This window comes from Oryx dammah, unplaced genomic scaffold, assembly GCF_014754425.2.
Source record: "Oryx dammah isolate SB20612 unplaced genomic scaffold, SCBI_Odam_1.1 HiC_scaffold_26, whole genome shotgun sequence".
Lineage (NCBI taxonomy): Eukaryota > Metazoa > Chordata > Mammalia > Artiodactyla > Bovidae > Oryx > Oryx dammah.
The window spans coordinates 88,004,381-88,025,693 of record NW_024070210.1 but is presented as its reverse complement, the minus strand read 5'-3'; the positions used below and the strand labels follow the sequence as shown (position 1 = coordinate 88,025,693).

General features: G+C 49.0%; 1 protein-coding gene across 2 annotated transcripts in view; it reads right to left on the bottom strand.

The window, feature by feature from the left end:
- The window catches only part of MEGF11 (multiple EGF like domains 11), a 257,227-nt gene continuing 235,914 nt past the window's right edge, over positions 1-21,313 (bottom strand). The window contains exons 17-25 of one of the 2 annotated variants that reach the window (XM_040225825.1): positions 20,708-20,836; positions 19,805-19,933; positions 18,241-18,477; positions 16,668-16,786; positions 14,352-14,418; positions 13,598-13,699; positions 11,133-11,189; positions 3,460-3,666; positions 1-2,805 (exon numbers count right to left, since the gene is read on the bottom strand). In XM_040225825.1, coding sequence (XP_040081759.1) covers positions 2,645-2,805; positions 3,460-3,666; positions 11,133-11,189; positions 13,598-13,699; positions 14,352-14,418; positions 16,668-16,786; positions 18,241-18,477; positions 19,805-19,933; positions 20,708-20,836 — 1,208 coding nt within the window. In that variant the 3' untranslated portion in view covers positions 1-2,644. The remainder of the gene's footprint in view (positions 2,806-3,459; positions 3,667-11,132; positions 11,190-13,597; positions 13,700-14,351; positions 14,419-16,667; positions 16,787-18,240; positions 18,478-19,804; positions 19,934-20,707; positions 20,837-21,313) is intronic. The other variant, XM_040225826.1, reaches the window with a different exon arrangement.

Below are 21,313 nucleotides of genomic sequence, written 5' to 3'. Positions count from 1 at the left end.
TTAGTTTGAGAAATCCACTTTATTTTGTACAACGTATGATCCCTTTGCACAGTGAACAAATATATTACAAATCTGGATTGTTTAAAAAAGTATTGCCATTTCACAGTTGCATTATGCTATTGTACAATAATTGTGTTTTTCTTACTCATTTGTATGCACATCACTGAGTCAACTTAATTTCTGTAAAGTAATGGAACAGATTTTTCCAAGTTGCCAATATAATGCACAGTGCACGTTTAGGTTGACCATGAACCTATTTGTGACAGTGCTAGACAGAAGTTCCTAGTAGTTGCTCTCTTAGATTGAAATGTCTTTTATCAGTAACTTTTAGCTATGTGAAGGCTATCTATTGTCACAATAGATAAATCACACCCTCTGCCTTTCCCTTCTCCATTGTATTGCCTGATTTGAGTTGTATTACATTTCTTTGAAAATCATAGAATACCACTAGAGCTAGGGTTGTTAGAGCGCCCTTAGCTTTCTCTGCTTCTCCCTTTTTTTAATACATGGGGAAAAAAAGGAACCTGGAGAGGGCAAGTTATGCTAATCTTGACCTAGTGCTTTTGCAATTCACCATGTCACCTCTTGCTGAATTTTGCCCAGAAGATACTCAGCAAAAAAGAGGTGAAACTTGAAACTTGAGTGATGCTGCTTGTTTGCTGTTTGCCAGACAGCAGTTACTGTACACGCAGGGTGAGGGAAGAAGGTAAAACCTGGGACTGAGACACCTTCCTTCTTGTTGATCTGACTTCACCATGCTTCTAGATCCTTACTTGACAAGATACTTGAGCACTTGTTGCCCTGAAATACCGAGGTAAGTCTCTTATCTATATTTCTACATATGTATGAGAAACATTTCCTTGGGCCTACAAAGTAATTTTCTAGTATTTATATTTTAATAAGGCTTTTTGGAAAGTAAATCTGCTATTGCTGATCACTTGCTCCCATGCACACATGCAGCATTCATGTAAGTGTTATATTTTCCCCTAACAATAAAATTTGTTTGCGCCTTGAGTGAAGTGGGGGAGGGAGGATTTACTCATTTATTTTCTTGCTTTTGCTGGTTATTGCCCAAACTAATGGGTTCCATGGCAGACTTCCAGTGTGTGTCAAGGGCTGCAGAACTCCCCCATTTCCTGTAGCAGCTGTTCCAGCTTTGCAGTCATTTCCAGTCACTTGGTTCCTCTTCTGTATACCTGTTTGGAAGTATTTTTTATGGTCTGGACTGTTAATCAGGGAATGGAGTGGTATCAGGGTGGCCGTTGGTTTTCTCAGTTTGCCCTTTGGGTGTTCAATTCTTGTGAGGAGGTCCTCCTTAGGGCTTGGGAGTGGTGGCTTTTTGACCCATCTGAGCTCTTGTTTACTTATATTCATTAAAGTGGAACATATAGATACACCAAATACTGGAATCAGGGGCATTAGGCTCTTGTAATACATTTTTGGCCATCTCAGTAGGTGGTGCTTGGAAGATGGAAGTAGTTCATATACTTAAGTTTTTACATCATGTCACAGCAATTTGTTACAGTCCATTCTTTAATCATTTCATTTAGTTCCATCAAAAAGCATAATGCACTTTAACAACTTAAACTTCTATATCCGCTTTTAGGAAGTGGATTTCTACTTCCTAAAAATGGGAGTCTAATCTCTTCTGCAGTTTTAGGTTCCATACTACATCAAGCTTAAGATTTATGAAGAAATGCTTGAAAGCATGTACTTTTCTGAGTCAAGGAATGCCAACCAAAATAAATTCGGGAGGCCAAATAACCATTTGTAGGGATATTTAATTCTTACCAGTCTATTACTGCTTGCTGAAAGGCATCATCTCAGAGTTTTATTTCATATGAAATGACTCAGGAATTGGATAGCTAAGGAGATACAACAAGGCCGGGATCGGCTTGCAGTGTTCTTGAACTTTGAATTGGCAAGATTTGGTAAAGCTGGCTTAGAAATCATTGCTTGACTGAAAGAGGCTGCTGCACTCTGGAAACTTTTTTTTCTTCTACTACTACCAGGGGCAGAAGAGGGAGAGTTAATTTGTATTTCTTAAAGTTTTATTTAAAAAAAATTGAAGTTGTCAGCATTAGACTATATATTAAACTCTGTAAGCTTGGCTATTATAATTTATTTGACCTGACATACCATGTACAGGTGCTTTAGGATTGATGTTAACACAGTTTGTGTCTAAGTACTAATTATCTTCGGCAATAAAGCAGATAATTGAGGAACTAAAGATACATATACATTTCAGTTGCCTCAAAGTAGTCCCCTCACCTCCCCAGTTCCCTTTCCTCTTAGGAAAGTTGGTAAAACCTATTCTACATGCTTTCTAAGCAACATGTTTCAGATAATATATATATTTAGCTGATGTTGATGAGTAGCTGTATCTTAAATGTTTTAAAAGATCATATCATCCAGAGCATTTGGGGTTGGGGGGTGGGTGGGGGGTGGATTTTGATTTTGAGAACAGACTTTTTGAACAATTAACCCAGTCCCTTGGAAGCTCTTCTTTAGTTCCAGGTGAATGTTATAACTAATACGCAGCTGGAGTCAGTCTGTGCCATTATTTCAAGTCAAAGGATTGTCTTCTTTGAGAGAGTCAGAGAATATTCAGCGGAGCACATTGTGAGAGAGAGGCTTATCCCTCTTAAGACTGCTTGTGCTGGGGTGGCCCACTGGCAGGGCTCTTTCTTACTGGGAGGAGGTCATAATGACCAGGAATATGGCTGTTCCTAGGTAGGTCATATGGATTCTGGATATAGCTGGAGTTACAGCCGCGGCCTTCTTGGACCACACTGACTGTGGGCTCTAAGGAATATAGTGAAAAATGAGTTCAGAGAACAGATTAGCTTTAGGTGCCTTGTTGGGCGGGGGTGGAGAATTCTATTTAACTTGGTGGGGAGAGAAACCAAGGACTTAGGATAAGTGTATGAGGGTTAGGACTGAGGCTTGTTCAAGAGATTGAAAATTTAACTGAGTGTGTTGTCAGAATCCCAAGCTCCGGTCAAAACCAAGGGACCTTAGAATATCCCTCCTACCTTAGCGGTAGGAGTCTTATCAGTGAACCCAGGGACATGGGTTCAACTGGGAGAAAGTAGAATAAGATAATTTCAAAACTTGCAAACTCTTCTGATTGTTTTCTGTTTTAAACAGGAATTTGTGTCAACAATCAGTTGAGGAGTGTGTGTGTGTGTATGTATGTATGTATGTATGTATCAGCTCCCCATCCCCAGTATTTCTGCTTCATACTTAGTGTATTTTAAAAAGCAGAGTTGGCACAAGAATTTGATTTCTTGTATAAGAGTAGATAGAGGTCCTGCAAAAGATAGTTCACTTTGAATTCCTTAAAAAAACAACAAAAGAAGGGGATGTTTTCAAAATGGGGACTGGAGAGGGCTGATCTGACTTCAGATGCTGCACTGATGCCCTGCTTTCACTAAGTTACTTATTTGAGACACCTACCAACTTCATATATATTTTTATTAGATGTCGACAAGGATGGCACATCTGTGTACGGAGACCCCCTGTGCACAGGCGACTTCATTTCTACATAGCTGCTTTCTGGAAGCTTGCAGGTGAGGATGGGTGGGTCCTTAATTGTGGCATAAGGGTTTTCACTGCTATTCAAGGAACAAGTGCTAGAACTGCACACGGATTCTTTCATGTAATCTGCAAGGCAAGAGAAATTTCTTAGGACAAACAAGGACATACGCTTAAATACCAAAAGCAGAGTACAGTTTATGTGCTGTCAGACTTGTGAAGTTGTAAACGCCTATGACAGGCTAAGATTCATTTACTAACTACGTTGAGAAATGCTTTCTGAGGTAAGCAGAGTTCTTTTTTTTTTTTTTAAAGAAACATGTTTTTTGGGGGATGAGAACTTTTTTGTTTTAGTAGGCAGAGCATCAGAGAGGGATTAATTCAAGATATTCGTAATGTGCTTTCACATCTGTATTTAATTTTTATAAAATCCTGCAAGGATAGTTGACTGTTTGCATTTTAGAGGATGATGGCCCAGGGAGCTGAAGTGATTTGGCTAAGGTCACATGGCACATGAATGGCAGTGCCAATACCTGAATCCATGCCTCAGGACTCCTTGGCTGTGTGTTTTCTGTGACATCATTTTTCTGAATTCTTTTTGACGACTAAGCTTAGGTTCAGCAGTAGGTGTGTGATTCGGCACAAGTATCAGCAATTTGGCAACCTTTAGACAGCCCACGGGTAGTATGTGCTCTCGCGAAGCTCATGATCAGAGGCAGGGCAGATTGAAGTGTAACAGGTTTAAAAAGCACCTTGGTTTCAAGCTAGGCTTTGGGAAGTTCTGTTTTCTAGCAAGCCTGCAGTATATCTTGTGGGGTCACTTACTCCTGTTCTTGTGAATGCTCACTGAAATCTAACTTTGCAGACTCTTTTTCTGATACCAGGAGAACTCATGTTGCTTCTCCTAGTGTCTCTCAGATGTGTCATCCCTAAGACTTTCGAGTATATTAGGCTATGAAAGGTTGCAAACTAATTTCCAAATATGAAGCAAGGTAACTGTAGTTCACTGGAGGAGAAAGGTTTTCTTTGTTACTGGGAGTCACAAGGAAAGAGGAACCCTTCCTTCAGTCTCTCTGCTGTTTTACCTTTTGGGGGAAAATTCCTGCCTCCTGTTGATCATTTCAAATGTGGCAGAATTTGCCCGGAAAAAGCAGAAGACTAATCTGGCAGCTCTGGCCCTCCTCCTAGGCTCTGCCAGCCAGGGGGCTCTAGAAATAAGCACTGAGTTGCAGGGACTTTAGTCAAGAGTGATCTTAGAAGTCTAAATTTCTTTTAAGTGGTAGCAGATGGTGAAATTTCTGTTTCTTAGCTCTAAATTTCTATAAGTGGTAGCAGATGGTAAAATTTTCAGATGATCTTTCCCTAGAACCACCATGGATTACATTTTGGGCCGCTCTTTATGCCTTCTGCCTCCAACTCGTGAAATTAATAAAAATGTAAAGAAGTGGAAGTGGTAATGTAATTCAGGAGGTGACTGGAGGTACCTCCAGGGAGAGGACACTGCGCGTGACTGCAGAGTAGTTGATGTGTGCTGCTGCAGGGGTCTCCCACAACAGGGAACTGGTTGGAGGGGATTTACTTTTTTTGGTTGGGATTCCCTGGTGGCTTAGGTGTTAAAGAATCTGCCTGCAATGCAGGGGACCTGGGTTTGACCCCTGGGTCAGGAAAATCCCCTGGAGAAGAGAATGGCTACCCACTCCAGTATTCTTCCCTGGAGAATCCTATGGACAGAGGAGCCTGGCGGGCTATAGTCCCATCGGTTCGCAGAGTCAGATGCGACTAACACTTCTTTGTTAGTGTAGGGTTATTTATGTTTGTTTTCACAATTAACGTTTCCTCAATCTTGTACAAAACTGCATTCACCTATTAGTTCCTTCTAGTGTAGGCACAGCAGTAATAATTATTTCCCCTTCCGCTTTACTACTTAATGAGGAAATTGAGGTTTGAATAGGGCAGTGACTTCCCCAGGGTCACACTGGTTGTCGGTATTAAAGCAAGCTCCAAAACCAGGCTCAGAGCACATTGTGTCACAACTTAGCCCACAAGCAGAGAGAGAGAGATGTGAGCCTTGGGTCCGTTCTTAGTTTGTGCCCTCTCTAGCCTAGAACCCTAGAGAGGAGAAAGTATTTTCTAAAAATTCTTTTTGGCTGTCCTTGGTCTTCGTTGCTGCCCTTAGGCTTTTTCTCTAGTTGTGGTGTGCCGGCTGCTCATCGTGGTGGCGTTTGTTGTGGAGCACGGGCTCTAGGCGAGGTGGCTTCAGTAGTTGTGACTCCGGGCTCTAGTGCATAGCCTCATTAGTTGTGGTACACAGGCTTAGTTGCTCCTGGCAGGTGGGATCTTTCTGGACCAGGGGTCCAATTTATGCCCCTGCATTAGCAGGCTGATTCTTAACCTCTGGACCACTAGGGAAGTCTCGAGAAAACATCCTTGCTAGATAGCAGTCCCAGCCAGCCCTAGCGGAGGCTAAAGGGAGGCTGGATTGTCCTAACTGCTGGTGAGGTGCTCATGGGGGGGAGGTGGCTGTGGGTCCTTGGTCATGACCTACCTGAGCCACATTAAATTGCTTCTAGTGAATACTTTGTTCCTTAGTATAAGTGGATTGGGGTTAATTAAGTCTAAGAAGCCCAGCTGGCCAACTGTTGCCACTTGAGGTTCTCTGACTTTCCCAGCCAAGTAGTAAGGCAGTATGACTCAGCTGCTCACGTGGAAGCTGAGGACTTCCAGTGTTGCTTAAAGGGCTGCTCCCTGAGTGGAAAGTCCTACACCTCGCCCCTTGTCCCCATGCAGGCACATCCTTTTGCTTTGATTGGCATCTGACTCAGTTACATATTTTCTAAAATTGGATGCTTAGTGATAGCTCGCTTTATAGCACACATAGCTGGTCTCCGCTCACTCCAGTTAGATCATCTGATTCTTGTTACATCTGTGCAGGGGACCCACGCAGTAAGGACTAATAGTACTACTTTAGACATGAGGAAACTGAAGCCCATAAAGTTTGCCTAATGCTAGTAAGTTAGGACAACCCCTACCTTCTCTGATACCCAATCAAGATGTTTTCCCCTCACATTTTGTTACCCTGTCTATGGACTTCTCTGGTGACTCAGATGGTAAAGAATCTTCCTGCAGTTTGGGAGACTGGGGCTCACTTCCTGGGTCAAGAGGATCCCCTAGAGAAGGGAATGCCTGCCCACTCCAGTATTCTTGCTCTGAGAATTCCAAGGACAGAGGAGCCTGGTGGGCTACAGTCCAGGGGGTCACAGAAGGGTTGGACCTGACTTAGCGACAACAGCCTCCTCTCTTATATCCTAACTGCAAACTGTATCTGTATCTAAAGATACAGTTCACCCTCAACAAGGAGGGTGTTTTACCCGTGGGGCCCAGCTCTGCTGAGAAAGCCAAGCTGTAGGCTTTCTGTGGACATCCCATGGCCGACTGTTAAGCACTGGGAAAGCCTTGACTCTCGAGCTCCTTGCCAAACGGAGGCTCAGCCTCCCGGTAGTGCAGCTCTTGTATCCACCAGAAGAGCTGGCTGCTTTCAAGTTTGGGGAGATAAAGAGTTGGCTCTGTAGCCAAGGATGCACCTAAATGGGTAAAAGAGAAGCTTGGTTTTGTGGGAATGGGAGCTAGTTTCAGGGAGCAGCTGTATCATCCATAAAGGGGCCAGAGGTAAAGACAAAAAGAGAAGAGTGTGTGCTCATGCGCGCGTGTGTTTTGAGGCGGCATTGGGAGGGTGTTGAAATACAGAATAATCTGGATTCTACTTCTGAGGACTGGAGGGGGAGGGGAAGGGCAAGGCCAGCTGGAAAACTAGACTTCAGGAAGCTCTTCCTCTCTCCAGATGAGTCATCTACCTGCCTGCCCTGAGGGAGGGCAGGGCAAGGGGAAGAATAACCAGCTGCTTTAGGACACTTCCTCATCTTTTTATAGCCCCACTTCTGTGCCAGTGTCTGCAGTTTGGGCGTGTTGCAAAGAAAAGGGAAGCTTCAAGCAAGGCTACCCACGCTCTGGGGAGTCACTCTTTCAAGGCCTGTAATTAGCATCAAGCCGGCAGATGTAGCCCTACAATGCCCTGGTACTGCTTCTCACATAGTTCCTACCTCTCCCAAATCACATACAGCCACATACTATCAGAGGCAGAAGGGGTCTCTGAAATGAGCTGGTTGAAACATCTTCATCTTATAATGGAAGCAGCAAATTGAGAAGGGGAAATGACTTTCCAAGGCTACCTTGTGAGTAGGATTTGAACTTAACACTAGCCTTTGTTCAGTCACTAAGTTGTGTCCGACTCTTTGCAACCCCATGGACTATAGCCCACATGGAATTTCCCAGGCAAAAAAACGGGAGTGGGTTGCCATTTCTTCAGGGGATTTCCTGATCCAGGGATCCAGCCTGAGCCTCCTGCTTTGGCAAGCGGATTCTTTAACATTGATTCACCAGGGAAACCCAACCCCAGCCTTTAGGTTCACATTATCATCTAGTTAATGCCAATATTTCACTGTTGCTGAAAACCCAGGCACCAAATACCCATCTCTTTTCTTCTCAGCCTACTCATATTAGGAGGCCACACTGCCTTTTCTCTTCTTGGGCCCTGACTTCCCACCTTTCTCTTGATTGAGAGATAAGGACTGGGGAGAGGAGTTGGGGAGATTTCAGGGCCAGAAGGAGAACTGGAGGGAGGGGGAAAAAACTGGCTGAAAAAAGTTTTCAGGATGTCAGTGGGCTCCCGATTACCTTGGAAGCCAGGGTTACTGCAAGGAGACACCTGAAGGTTGGATTAGCAAGGGGCATACAGGTGGGGAAAGTGGCAGCAGCAGTAGGACCCAGGATTTCAGGATAAGGGTGATGGAGACTAGTGGGGAGGATTTCTTCTATAGCACTTTGAAATGCATGACAGAAAAGTGTTGTCATGAAGCAGTTTGTTGGAGAATAATTGTGAGGGTCAGGAAGGGGAAGGAGAGATGGAAAGGTGTTTAGAGAGAAAATGGGGTTAGCAGTATGAGTGGCCTCATGCAACCTCCTGGATGACAAGGGGAGGTCTTCAGGAAGTAACGGGAGAGAGGGAGCATTGACTGAATTACATTAAAATTTAGCATGTCAGAGCTGGAAAGGGCTTTACAGACCCTGTCCTAATAGAGGAAGAAACCAAGACCCAGAAAACAGCACTGTGATCGAATCAGTGCTACACAGCAAGAAGCAAGACTAGAACTCAGTTCTTTTTTTTCTTTTTCTTTTAATTTTTTGTCTGAGTTCTGGGGCTTGCAGAATCTTCATTCCTCAACTAGGGATTGACCGTGGGCTCTGGGAGCGAAAGCGCCAAGTCCTAACCACTGGACTCTCAGGGAATTGCCCCATATAGAACCCAAATCTTTTAACTCCCAGATCAGGTCTCTTTCCGACTGAGTTCAGAGAACTAACACTCTTAACTCTGATAACCACTGATTTGGTCTGGCCCAGCAGTTTTAGGAAGTAATTCCACTCCTGGTACATAACTTGTTTATTGAATGTTTTGGGGGGACATCCAGTTGGTGGGGTTTATGCCATGTCCTTGATATGTGTAAAGCTTGGACCTGTGATTTTCTGTTTTTCTCTGGTTTCTGGTGTGTTGATCCCTAATACCTGTTGGTACATTTGCCTATATAGCCCTCTTCTCTCTCCAATTTAGAGGATGAGATTTATAGTCAGGGTGGTGAAACGAAACCTGGCCACTAGCCTCTTCGGCCTCCCCTGCGCTCAGACTCAAATGGATGATCCCACAAAACAGGAGTGCGTGATGCTGAGGCTGGGACACTGCTGTCCTTAACTGCGTTTCGCGTTCGTGGCTGCGAGTAACAGCTCTTAACCACAATGCGCAGGACACGAAGTGCGCTGGGAAATGTGTGTTCATGTACTGCGGTGTCTGGGCCTGTGTTCATTCAGGCTTGAGTAATGGGTATTCTCAGAGCTGTTAAGGGCCCGTGCCTCTTGGAGAAACTGAGGTCCAGGATCATGGTGATGAAACAGTATAGTTCCCTTTCTGTTGTTCAGCTTCGTCTACTGTGATGGTGCTCGCTTTCATTCAGGTGGTTTAAGTCAAAAAAAAAAAAAAAAATTGCCAGAATGATGCTCCCAAGGGTATAGGGTTCTTTGCTGACCAGGAGCCTATGGGTAGCCACCTGTCCCCAGATAGTTCTCTTGGGCAATGCACATCTTAACATGTGCTGGTGGAGACTTGTTCTTCCTGCCCTTGTGGTGTTCAGAACACAGAGCTCACTGCCACCTGTGCCTAGCACCCCCTACTTCTAGTAACCACCCCACAAAGGGCTGTATATGACTAGCTCTCCTTGGTTAGGAAATAGTTGTGTCTCAGGAATATCTTAGGCTAAATCTGATGGGAAATCTGAATCAGTCTAGACCAGTGGTTTGTAAGTGTTAGGTGGTCTGCTACATAAGGATACCCTGAGGCACTCAGCGCTCTTGATCTGTTGCATCAGAATCTTGGGGACGCAGGGTGTGGGCATCTGTATTTTTCACAAGCTTTCCAGGTGATTGTGGTACACAGATTGATTTAGGATATCCACTGGGATCGTTGCTGTAAGTCTTATCTCTTTCAGTTTGGCTGAATTTCTTTTTTAAAAATTTAATTTGGCTATGCAAGGTCTTAGTTGTGGCAAGTGGGGTCTGCTTCCCCAACCAGGGATAGAACCCAGGCCCCCTGCGTTGGGAGCATAGTCTTAGGCACTGGATCACCAGGGAAGTCCCTGGCTGAGATTCTTGAATAGATTTCAGAGACAAAGGGACAACTCTGTTACATCAGTATAATCCTGTACAATATGCAAAAACTCATCCGATTTGTGATTTTTATTGCATACTCAGGGTAACCTTGTTAGACCGTAGGACATGCATTCGTATCTCAACGTTGTAATTGAGGAAACTGGGCCTTGGAGAGGTTTGTCATAGTTAATAAGTGGCATAATTTTCAAAGCCACCTATTTCATACATTCTCTCATTTTAAACCTAGGCCCTAAGCCTGGGAAAGGACCTGACCTTTCATCTGTGGCTTCACCTGTATACTTCCTAGAGGGATGATCTGACTTGCAGTTCTCACGTGCTGGGGATTAGTCCTAGCTTCCCTGCTCTATGGGACAGAGACCTCGTAAAGATGGGGCATCGTACAATAGTAACACTAGGTGTCATTTTCATTCCTTACACCCCCAGAAAGCCAGCAGGTACAGGGTGGCATTCCTCACCAGTGCAATGACAGGAGGCTTCTGGGGCAAGTAGATAGACTTTATTTCAGATTTCATAATCAATTGAACTCATACTAATTGGTAGGATAATGATATTCTGCATTTCCGAAGACATTTAGTTGGCATCTATAAAAAATCCCACAAGCATTTCCTAAGCAGGTGCAACTGAAATCAAAAGATGAAATCGTTATTATTATGATTGCTCCTCCTGGGCAGAGCTACCCAGCCGTCCCAGGTTTGTGGTCTTTAACTTTTTTGGGGAGTGGGGGGAGGAAATGCATAGTTTTGTCTCTGGTAGAAACCCTGGCAATTTGAGATGCATTATCTTTCTTAGCCTTCCTAACAGTACATCATGATTAGATACTCTACCTTTGAAGCCTTTGTCCATAACGTATGTGTTCTGACGTCTATCCATTCCACAAGCACCTGTGTAAAAATAGAAAAAGGAAAGAAAAATAGAGGGGTGAATGAGGTTTACTTAGACTACATGTATTATTATTCTTTTTTTTCCTGTTCTCTCCTACCCAGAAAATAGTTCTTTAGTTCTAGAAAATTACTCGGGGTTTAATCTCCTCTAAATCATCTTGACCATATGAGAGTCCTTTAAAAAGCTCCTACGCGTAAGTGGTGAGCTCTGTCACCCCGCGCATACCTAGCACTACTGCTCTGTAACCTCTTTGAGGGGAATGTCTTCCTAGAGGCGATCACAGGCAGTTCTGATGCCACCTATAGTCACTGTAAGTGAAGTTCCAGGTTCCAGGAATATAGGATAGGGAATGAATCAGGACCAGTTCTTAGCTTGGGGGAAGGGTGTATGACATTCCAAATCCCAGTTCTGTTGGATTTTGGAATGAGAGTGAAGACTTTCTCACCTCATAGCTCTAGTCTTGCCTGTCTCTCCCCTTGTGGATCCGATGCTCGATTGAGGGGAGCCAGAGGGAGGTGGACAGGCAGCTGAGGTTGATTAGTCCTCTCTACAGGTTATATAGTCATTCCCAGCCAGTCAGCTCTTTTAGTTCCCTGCCCCCACTTTTTTGGGTGGACTATATGCACATAATTGAGAGTTGTCTTTGAACAATATTACCAGTGTTTTTCAATCCCAAGGATTTCTTTTTTCCCTTTTGGCTACCACAGTTTATCCTAGGCTCCCACAATGCATGGTCCTCAGCACCAGCCAGAGGTAGGAAGGACATGAAACTTCAGGGACCAAGCTCAGGTTCTTTGCTGCTGGTGATCCCAGAAAAGAAACTATATGATACTTTGAATTTGGACAGTAATGACTTGAGCTCACAGTCAAAGCCTTCCCGCCCGCCCCCGCCCCCCCCACCCCCAGCTTTTAACTGAGGCTGCAGTATTAGTCAAGGGATGCAGCAAGTTTACTAAAATACAATTAGACTCCACTTAACTCTCTCCTTAGTGGAATTTGCGGAAGCCTCCTCCTGTCTCCCTGCCTTCCACATGGTACTGAGTGATAGAGCAGAGCCAGGTCCAAGTTTTCTCAAGTTTGCTATTCTTCTAAAGGACCTATAGGTACCTGTGCCCTTCAGAAATAGGACAGCAACAATCTGAACCCCTGGCATCTTTATTCTGGGACCGGGGGCTTCCTTTGCCCTCCCTGAGGGATGGAGGCTAGGCTATTAAAAAGTTAACCCCCTTTTTATAGAACAGAATACAGACTCAAAGGCAATGACTTGTCTGAGACCACACCAACAAGTGAGAAGGTGAGCTCCACGTAGAACCCAGATGAAGTGCACTCTCCCATTGTTCACCAGCCTATCAGTGTAAGCCAAAACAGGACATGTGGTGGCTTTGTCTGTAGTAGTTGAAGAGAGAGATCTGGGCTGAGCCCAGAGGATGCTTCCAAGTGGAAAGGGGTGCAGGGTGGTGATTGTGTGTGTGTGTGTGTGTGTATGTTTCAAGGGGTGGGGATTGTATTCTGTGGGATTATTGAATGTCCTGAGCACTGCTCAAGGGGCTGACAGCCAGGAGCACAGCCTCCTGGGTATAAGCCCAGGGTTTCTGAAGCCCATAACTACTTACTGGGTAGATGAGTTCAGACCTTTGCTCTTCTTACTGCCCCTGGACCCGGAGACCTGCAGGGGTTGCTAGAGCTGCATTTCAGTTGAGCTCTAGGAACCAGCTAGAGCCTGAATTTAGGCCCCAAGGGTGTTCAGGGTGCCCTCAAGGGCAGGGGCACTTTGTTGGGGGCCCAAATTCTCTGTTCATTGGACCTACTTCTGTAACTCCTACCCCACCTCCTCCCACAGTAGGGACTGACCTTCAAAGTCTCCTTTTTGCATCTTTCCCAAGCTACCAGGTTTGAGCCTAATATATGGGCCCAGAGGACGCTGGTTGACACATCCGGCCTCAGCCTCTCTAGATCCCTCCTGGACCACCTGCGCTTGGATCTAGGAGTGCTTGGTCTGGACTCTCCCTCTGGGGAACTCTGGGCTTTTTGGCCAGTCTACTCTCTGTCATCCACACTCTTGGGCCCAAAGATGTGGCCACCCCCAAGTCGTTTCTCAGTGGTTTGGCGTTGTAGTCCATGGTCTGCAGGGAGTGTGGTTATGCTGTGTTCCCTCCACATAAAACCAGTTGTAGTTTGTACATATCCACTGAGCTTGATAGCAGGAATGACTGAGGAATCCAGACAGGTTTCCTTCTTCCCATGGGGAACTAGGCTTGTTGGAGGGAAGGGGCTCAACAGGGAGAGTTCTGGGTCCATGGGGGTGGGTTAAGGGATAGGAAGGGGATTTGGGGTAGGTGCTGGGTCTGGTCTGAAAGGATGGCCTCAGGGGTCCAGGGGATAGAGGGTATAGGGCTGGGAGTCTAACCTGGCGCGTGTAGCTCAGCGGGGCGGCTGAGGTGTCTAAGTTCAATGTAGAAGTCTTCGGGCGGGTACCTGGCTTCCAGGGCACTGATCTGGAAATGGGAGTCTAGTGAGAGGAATGACAGGGAGCAGCCATTATTCCCAGGGCCCTGGTATGGCAGGGGAGGGGTGCATAGTACAGGGGTGGGAGGGGGGACAAGAGGCAGGGTGGAGCAGGTTGAAGGGAATTAGGGCTTCCGTGTAGCATCTGAGGGAGCCTAGAGCCAGTGGGTCCACCGGGGTTTGCTAGAGCTGAGGCCAAATGGCCTTGCTGCCTCTCGCCCCATCCCTCACCCCACCCCCCACAGGAATTAGTGTCACCAGGGCAGTGGGGCAGAGGGAAGAAGCCCTTGAATGGGGCACCTTGGTAGTAGGGCCTGGCTCAGGCAGGGGGTCCCTTTCCCAGATGGTAAGTGCATCTTTTGCCTCCAACCTGAATCCCCACACCTGGACCCAAGCTTTCTCCCTTGTGGTCCTGGTCACAGCCACCCTCACCTATCCCCTAATAGGAATGAAAGGGGCCCTGGGCTTCATCTGCTTATGAGAACTGAAATAGGGGCTTGGGTTTCCTCCCCACACCCGTTTTTCCTGGGGGAAATCATGCTTAAGATTTATCTACTAACTCTCTGTTGGAGCTGGGACAGGGCCCCTGTCAATGTGGGAGGAGGAGAAGATGGCGGGGCATGATGGCCAGGGACCAGACTCAAACCACTACTGACCTAACACGTTCACATAGCTGTAGGGGGTCCAGCCTGCCATGTCTCTGTCAAGGGACTTGTTACTGAGCTGTTTGGAAAGCAGGAGAACGAGTTAATATCTAGTGCCCTTGAGATGCCCCTGCCCAGCCTTTGCTTTTGCCCACCCTCATGTACCACCCCTGTGATGACTCTGACCCACCTAGGTGCTAGGTCTTTGGGCTGATGGACGAGGTGTTCTATGACAGGCCACCATGGTGTGGCTGGGCCCAGTGGGAGCCGAGCATATGTCCCCATCTAAGCTGTCTGGCTGAAGCTGTAGGGCTTCCAGGCCCCAGGGACAAAGGGGAGCCAAGAACTGACCTGAGCCAAGCTGGCCCTGGTGGGGGAGGCAGGTCAGCTGGGTGGGGCTGAGCTGCGGGAGACAGGGTGTGTAGCAGTGTCTCGGCTGCAGCGTGAGGCCATCCCCAGCAGAGGGGGCGGCGCCGAGGCTACCTGCAGCATCAGCATCCCCTCTGCCGCCTGATCCAGGCTGAGGGAGAGTCTCCCTTTCATGTGACCAGGAGAAGGCGTCAGGATAGCGTCCTGCACTCTCACAGCTGCCCTTCATATGAGGCAAGGATCATTGTTCTCATTTCACAGATGGGGACCTGAGTCCTGCTCGTGGGCCCTATGCAGGGTCACACACAGAAGAGCTGGGTCTACACCTCAGGTCTCAGCTCCTAGACCCATGTCCTTTCCATGTCATCACAGCTGCTTGCCCCTGCTACACATCTGCTAGGCTGAGGGTTCTTGACTACACAGAACCGCTTTGGGGCCCTAGGGTGAAGTGAGCCAGAGGATCACCAAGTGGGCTGCACTGTAGTAGCTCCACCCCCTGACTTAGTGACAGAAGGTGCCTGGTACTTTGCTGTTAGAATGAGACCAAGAATGACAGGGACACAGGGACTTGGCCTCTCATCCCTGGCATCCTTTCCCTCGCGTCCACTGTAGCCTTGATAACGTGGCTCTTGTTAATCAAGGGCCTCCTACTGGGAAACTTCTGGATTCCTTTCCCTTGGCTCCTCAGATAGGCCTAAAGCTTTGAAGCTGGGTTGAGCTGATGGTCACAGGCTTTGCATGTGGACCTCAAGGTCCCCTTGCATGCAGCACTCCCATTCCATAGGAGAACTGAAGTTGAGAGCCCCGAAGAGTGACCTTTGGGTGCTGGCTTGATAGTAGTAGCTCTTGGGGCTGTACGGGGTCTGTGTTGTTGTTGCTGGGGGGGTTCAGGATGCACTCCTACCAGATCTGTGGTCTGTGGATGTTTTCTGTGGGGCAGAGGGGGAGAAATGATCCCTATAGCTCAAAGGCACAGGGCTGGAGGATGAAAACTGTGCTCCTGTACATGTTTCTGACCCAGGACAGAGGTACAAGAAGCCAGGAATCCTGGGATTGTACCAATCCCCCCTCGTTCACCCAACCTTCCCATGATCCATGGTGTGTATGTCTGCATGCGTGCAGCGTGAGCCCTTTGACCTTGTGGTCTTTGGGGGCTGTTTCTCATTTCTGAACCTCTCTGCCCATTATAGGTCCTGGCATACTGGGAGCGGGGGTTAGTACATGTGTGTGCTGAGACGTCCTTGCCCAAGGGCCTGTGACTTATGTAAAAGGACATCTTGCCATCAGCCAGCGTTATGTTGGAAGCTGGGAGGGAGGGCCCTGTCCAGGGTGGTACACACCTGACCTTGAAGTGCTGCCCGACTCTGTCAGTGGGAACACGGGCTGCGGCTGATGTTTCTGTGTCCCGTGTGGTGGTTCTGATAGCAACATATGTTGTGGGTGTATACTGAAAACATGTAGTGTGTCCGGGTACAAGGATGTCAGGTGGTACCTGAGCACTGGCAGTTACTCTGTGCGCTTGTGGGACACACGGTGTTGGTAACGTACTGCAGTGATGAGTGGTGGGGTGTTTTCATTATGTGTTAACATGAGGCAAAAGTGGTCACGTGGTTGTGTGTGACAAGAAGGCTACAGATGATTACAAGATGATCCCATGACTTGGCACCCGCTGGTTACACACAGGGTATGGGGCTGTGTGTTTCACTGAGTGATGCTGTGGGTTGGTCACATGTGGCGTGTACTGGTTACCTGGCCCGTGTTGGCTCCATTGAGCCTGCTGGCTTCCTCTTACACGCATCATAGAGTGTATATGTGGGGTCACGGGGCTCTGTTTATGGTATTGGCAATTGGTTCCATGCAGACCCTGGTTAGTGGCGTTGCAATTTCTTCCCCAGGCAGAGGGGAGGGCTCAGTGGGAAGAGAGTGGATGGGGACTGGGGAGAGTCAGGGGCCCGGTACCTTGGTGGGGCTGTTCCTGTCCAGAGTGCTGGCCTGGCTGGTGGCAGGCCCCCCGCACGCCAGTGCGTGGTAGCTGGAATTGGAAAAGCACTGGGCATGGCTGCTACTTTGAGACAAATCTGGGAAGAGAACAAGGTGCCACATACCATCATACCCCTGCCCCTGTCATGAGTCAGCCCTAATCTAATGCTTGGTGTGGCCGCCTTGAGAGTGCTCTGCAGAGAGGCAGCTGAGTCCCCCATCCCCCAAGCTTCCTGGCATCTACTGTTCCCCCTGGAAACTTGTAGAGCCTGACTTGCCCCTTTCCTTGTGTTGGTCCTGCTTGCAGTGTGCCAGTGTGGGCAGTGGTACCAGCATGAGAAGTGTTAGTTTGATAGCCTCAGTATCCTTGAGTCACTGTATAGGGCTGAGCTGATCTTCCCCTGCCTCCTGAGGCTGTAGAGAGAACCCCACTCCTGGCTTTGCCCTCCTGCAAATTCCAGGACCTCCACACTGGGCTGGGGAATTCCAGTGGGATGGTCTGGAAAAACCCAGCCAACCCTGCTTATTATGGTCAGAGAAGAAAGTCCCCAAATCTACAAGCTTTGGGACTTCATCAGAGGATCTCAGCTTTGGCTGAAACTCAGGGCAGCACCCAGGCCAGCAGCTCTCTCAGGCAGGGCCTGTGCCCGGGCCTGTGATGTGCTGTGCGTAGCACAGAGCTGGGCAAATGGTAGGCCGCACTTAGCAGGAATTGCGTGTCAGCAGGCTGACGTGATCTCTGGGCTTTCTCAGGCAACCATGAGCCGTGGAGCCAGCTGTGGAGAGCTGGCATCCTGTGCTCCCCCCAGCAGGCCTACCCTCCTGTGGCTCAGGGCTGGGGGCAGTGTTAGGGCACTTTGACCTCTTCAGTTTAATGAAATATGAAGCAAAAAGCTGTTCTTACTTCTAAGGCAGCAGTCTAGGCTTAGGGGAGAGGAAGGGTTGGCCCAAGAGCCCCATCCCCACCCCTCTCAGACTCCCAGATCGAATGCCTGCTGGCATTGGTACCGCATTTGTGAACAGGCTGGGTTCCCGCAGACCTGGGTCAAGGGACATAGCCCACACTTTCAGCACTGTCCCATCTCACTGCAGATTGGGCCCTCCTAACTCTGGGAACTGGGAGGGAGGGGTGCTCTGAGGCCTTCACCAAGGAAGCAAAAATGAGACAGGGCTTGGATAGTGGGCCCCAAGGCTGGTTTCCTGAGGTGGTGCAGACATCAGGCTGGGGAGAGGGTCCCCTGCAGCCTTTAGGAAAGTTACTGCTTCGTGTGGACGTTCTGCGACTGAAGCCCAGTGAGAGGGGAAGCTCTGGAGAAATGAAGCCTGCTAACCATAGCTGTGACACTCCCTGGGGACCCTGTCTACCTTTCCAGGTTAGCTCCTGCTGCTCGCCGCCACTCTCTCTAGGCGAGTCTGAGCAGTCAGCCCTGCAGGCATCACCACCCACCTGCACCAGTAAACCTGGGGTCCCCAAGAATACCGCGGGGTTCCTGCTGGGTTGTGCATGTGTTGGGGGGGTGGCAGCGGGAGGTGCTGGGGGCATAGCTCTCACCTGAGAGGGAGTAGTCAGTGCTGGTCATCCTCATGGCGGGTGTGTAGGAGACGCGGGGAGCCAGGTCCCGGCCCTTCTCTTTTTGTCGCCGCCGGCGCCAGGCAAACAGTCCCAGCAGCACCACGATGAGGAACAACAGGAGGACGATTCCCGTGACGGCACCCACTGAGTGCCGCTCTGCACCCAGTGCTGGGCTGATCTTGGTGTAGGGGTTCAGCTCCTCCATCATGAGGGCAGCTGCAGACAGAGGCGGGGCTGAGCCGGAGGCAGGCCTGCTTCCTCTCAGGTCGCCTCAGCCTGGGGCTAGGCTCCTCTAATGTCGAGAGACCCTGGTTTAGGTCTTGGCCCTATTCCTCAATCCCTTCAGCATCACGTGTTTGGACGTGTGTTCAGCTGTCTGTCTACCCAGGTGGAGTCCCACCCAGGGTCATGACAAGGAGCAAATGTGATCATAGATGGAAAACAAATAACAGGTGTTTAGTGAGTATTTTACTTTGTTCTAAAACTGAGTTACAGATATTAACCCATTTACTCTTTCTAGTAGCCCTCAAAGGGATGTTTATAAGTCCTATAAGAAATAAAGACTAATTGTTTCCCTTTCACAAATGAGGAAACTGAGTCACTGAAAGGTAACTTACTTGAGATCACACAGCCAGTAACTGGTAGAGTTGAGTTTCTCAGGAGTCAGGAAAAGTTGGATTCAGGCCCTCTCCCTGTTTACCAGCTGTGTGACTCGGAGTCCTTGGTCTGCCCATTTGTAACACGGGGACAGTAATCCCACTGTGAGCACTAATCACAGACTGGCAATGAAAGCTGTGAGTGCTGAACCAGTGTGCTCAGGATTGCTGCTCCTAAAGAATCACCCCTCTCAGTGAGGCATGCGGGCCGGCCCCCATCCCCCGTCAGAGTGCAGTGGAAATGCCTTTTGCCCCTTTCCTTTACTGCGGATGCTTCATGCCCATTCTCGTCCCTGTCTCCTTGAACCAACAGCAGAAACCATTCATCCAGTGCTCACTCACGAGCCAGGCACTGTGCTGAGTCTACTCACATACTCTCAACTTGGTCGTTACAGCTACATGCTGCAGTCTTGTCTGACCATAGACCTGGAGCCAAGGATGAGCCCCTTTGGGCTCCTTGGGTCTCAGCAGAACCCTGTGTCTTTCCACTTTGCGTGGGGATAACAGATCCCCCAGCAAAAGGAAGTGACCTGCCCAAGCACACTTGGTGGGTCATGGCAGGACCAGAATCTGGCAGCAGTTCCAGCTCGTTCATCTCACCTTTCCACAGCACTAGCTGTGGTTACCCTTCCTTGGCTTGCAAGACTTGTCAAGGATGAGCAGAGGGAAGCAGCACCTGAGAGGCTGCCTGCTCCATCAGACTCTCTGGCGCCTGGGTACCCCTCCCCAGCCCACCCCATTCCACTCCCAGTCTCTTCCCAGATGTGAATGAAAGGAAGTCACAAAGGGTCCTTACGCAATTCAGTCATTCCCGCTGGAATCTCTCCAGAGCCGCCCTCTGTGGAACCCTTTCCTAGCCCCTGGGACCTCTGCCATCTGTGCCTTACCTTGGTCACACCGGATCCCTTTGAATCCAGAGCTGCAGTAACAGGTGCCAGTGACGTGATCACAGGTGGCATTGTTCATGCACTCGCATAGCTGCTGACACCCGTAGCCAAAGGTTCCTGGGGCGCATCCTGTGGGGCACGAAGTGGAGGTGGCAGAGACCCTGCAGTGTGCTTGCTCTCTACCCCGCCCATCCCACGCATGGGCAGCGGTGATTATTCTGCCTCGTGGAGTAAGCCAGGTAAGTGGCTCAGACGGTAAGGAACCTGCCTGCAAGGCAGGAGACCTGGGTTTGATCCTTCGGTTGGGAAGATCCTCTGGAGAACGGAATGGCTACCCACTCCAGTATTCTTGCCTGCAGAATTCCACAGACAGAGGAGCCTGCTGGGCTAAAGTCCATGGAGTTGCAAAGAGTCAGACACAACTGAGCTGTTAACATTTTCACTTTTGTGGAGTAAAGCCTCTTTCTCTGTAGTGCCTGATGTGTTCTGGTTTGCTCCTTGGGGCAAGATGATACCTATAACCCTGTGATGGGGGTTGCCCACCCCTACCTCCTCACCTGGTCCATATTTACACAGCATCCTCCAGTGCCAGGCCCCAAGCTGGGTGCCACAGGGGTTTCAGACGAATCAAACAAGGTCTGCTTTGCTTTCTATCATTAAGCTCCTTCCCCTAGTAAAGCCTCTGCTCTGCCCCAACTTGCCCATCCCCACAGCAATTGGAGGAAGAAACTTCAAACACCAATGTAGGCCCAACCTTCAGGTTTTCTCCTTGAGAGCTGCCCCCAAAGTCAAGAGAACAGAGGGTGCAGGGTCCCCAGGGGTGGGCCATGAAGGGGCAGGCTCCCGCGGCAGGAGGCCGAGGTCCCGCGTCGACACCGGGGCTCGGGGCTCGGGGCAGCTTACTCTGCTCGCAGTGTTGCCCGGTAAAGCCTGTGCGGCAGGTGCACTTGCCACTGATGTGGTCACAGCTGGCGCCGTTCTGGCACTGGCACACACGCCCGCAGTCCTTCCCGTAAAACGCCGCTGGGCAGCCTGGAGAGAAACAGGGTGGCGGTCTGTGTCGGGACCAAGCTTGTCTCACCTCCCTTCTCTCTCTGAGCACGGGGTGACGGCCAGTGAGACCCTGCACCAAGCCACTCCACGCTCAACCCTCACACTGAAGCGGGTGGGGAGTCCTTTGGACAAAGGTGCCCTGGAACCAGAGGCCAGGCTGGTGTTTCTCTGCTGCGCAGCCACAGGTTGCTCTTCCCCACTCGGAGCCCCCTGTCCAGGGAGTGGCTGGTCTTGGTGATTGCTGGGGTACCTAATGGCCCTGACCTTCCAGGATTGGGCCCCATCAATCCCCTGAAGCCAGCCACCCTCTCCAGCCAATCCCAGGGGTGGAGGGTGAAGTGGTTAGCTCACAGCCAGGCACCTGTCTCCTCCCTCCCTCCACTGCAGGCCCGGACGATGCCCATGGCAGCCAGCAGGCTGCAGCATGGGATTCCAAATAGCTGGGAGGCTGGAGGG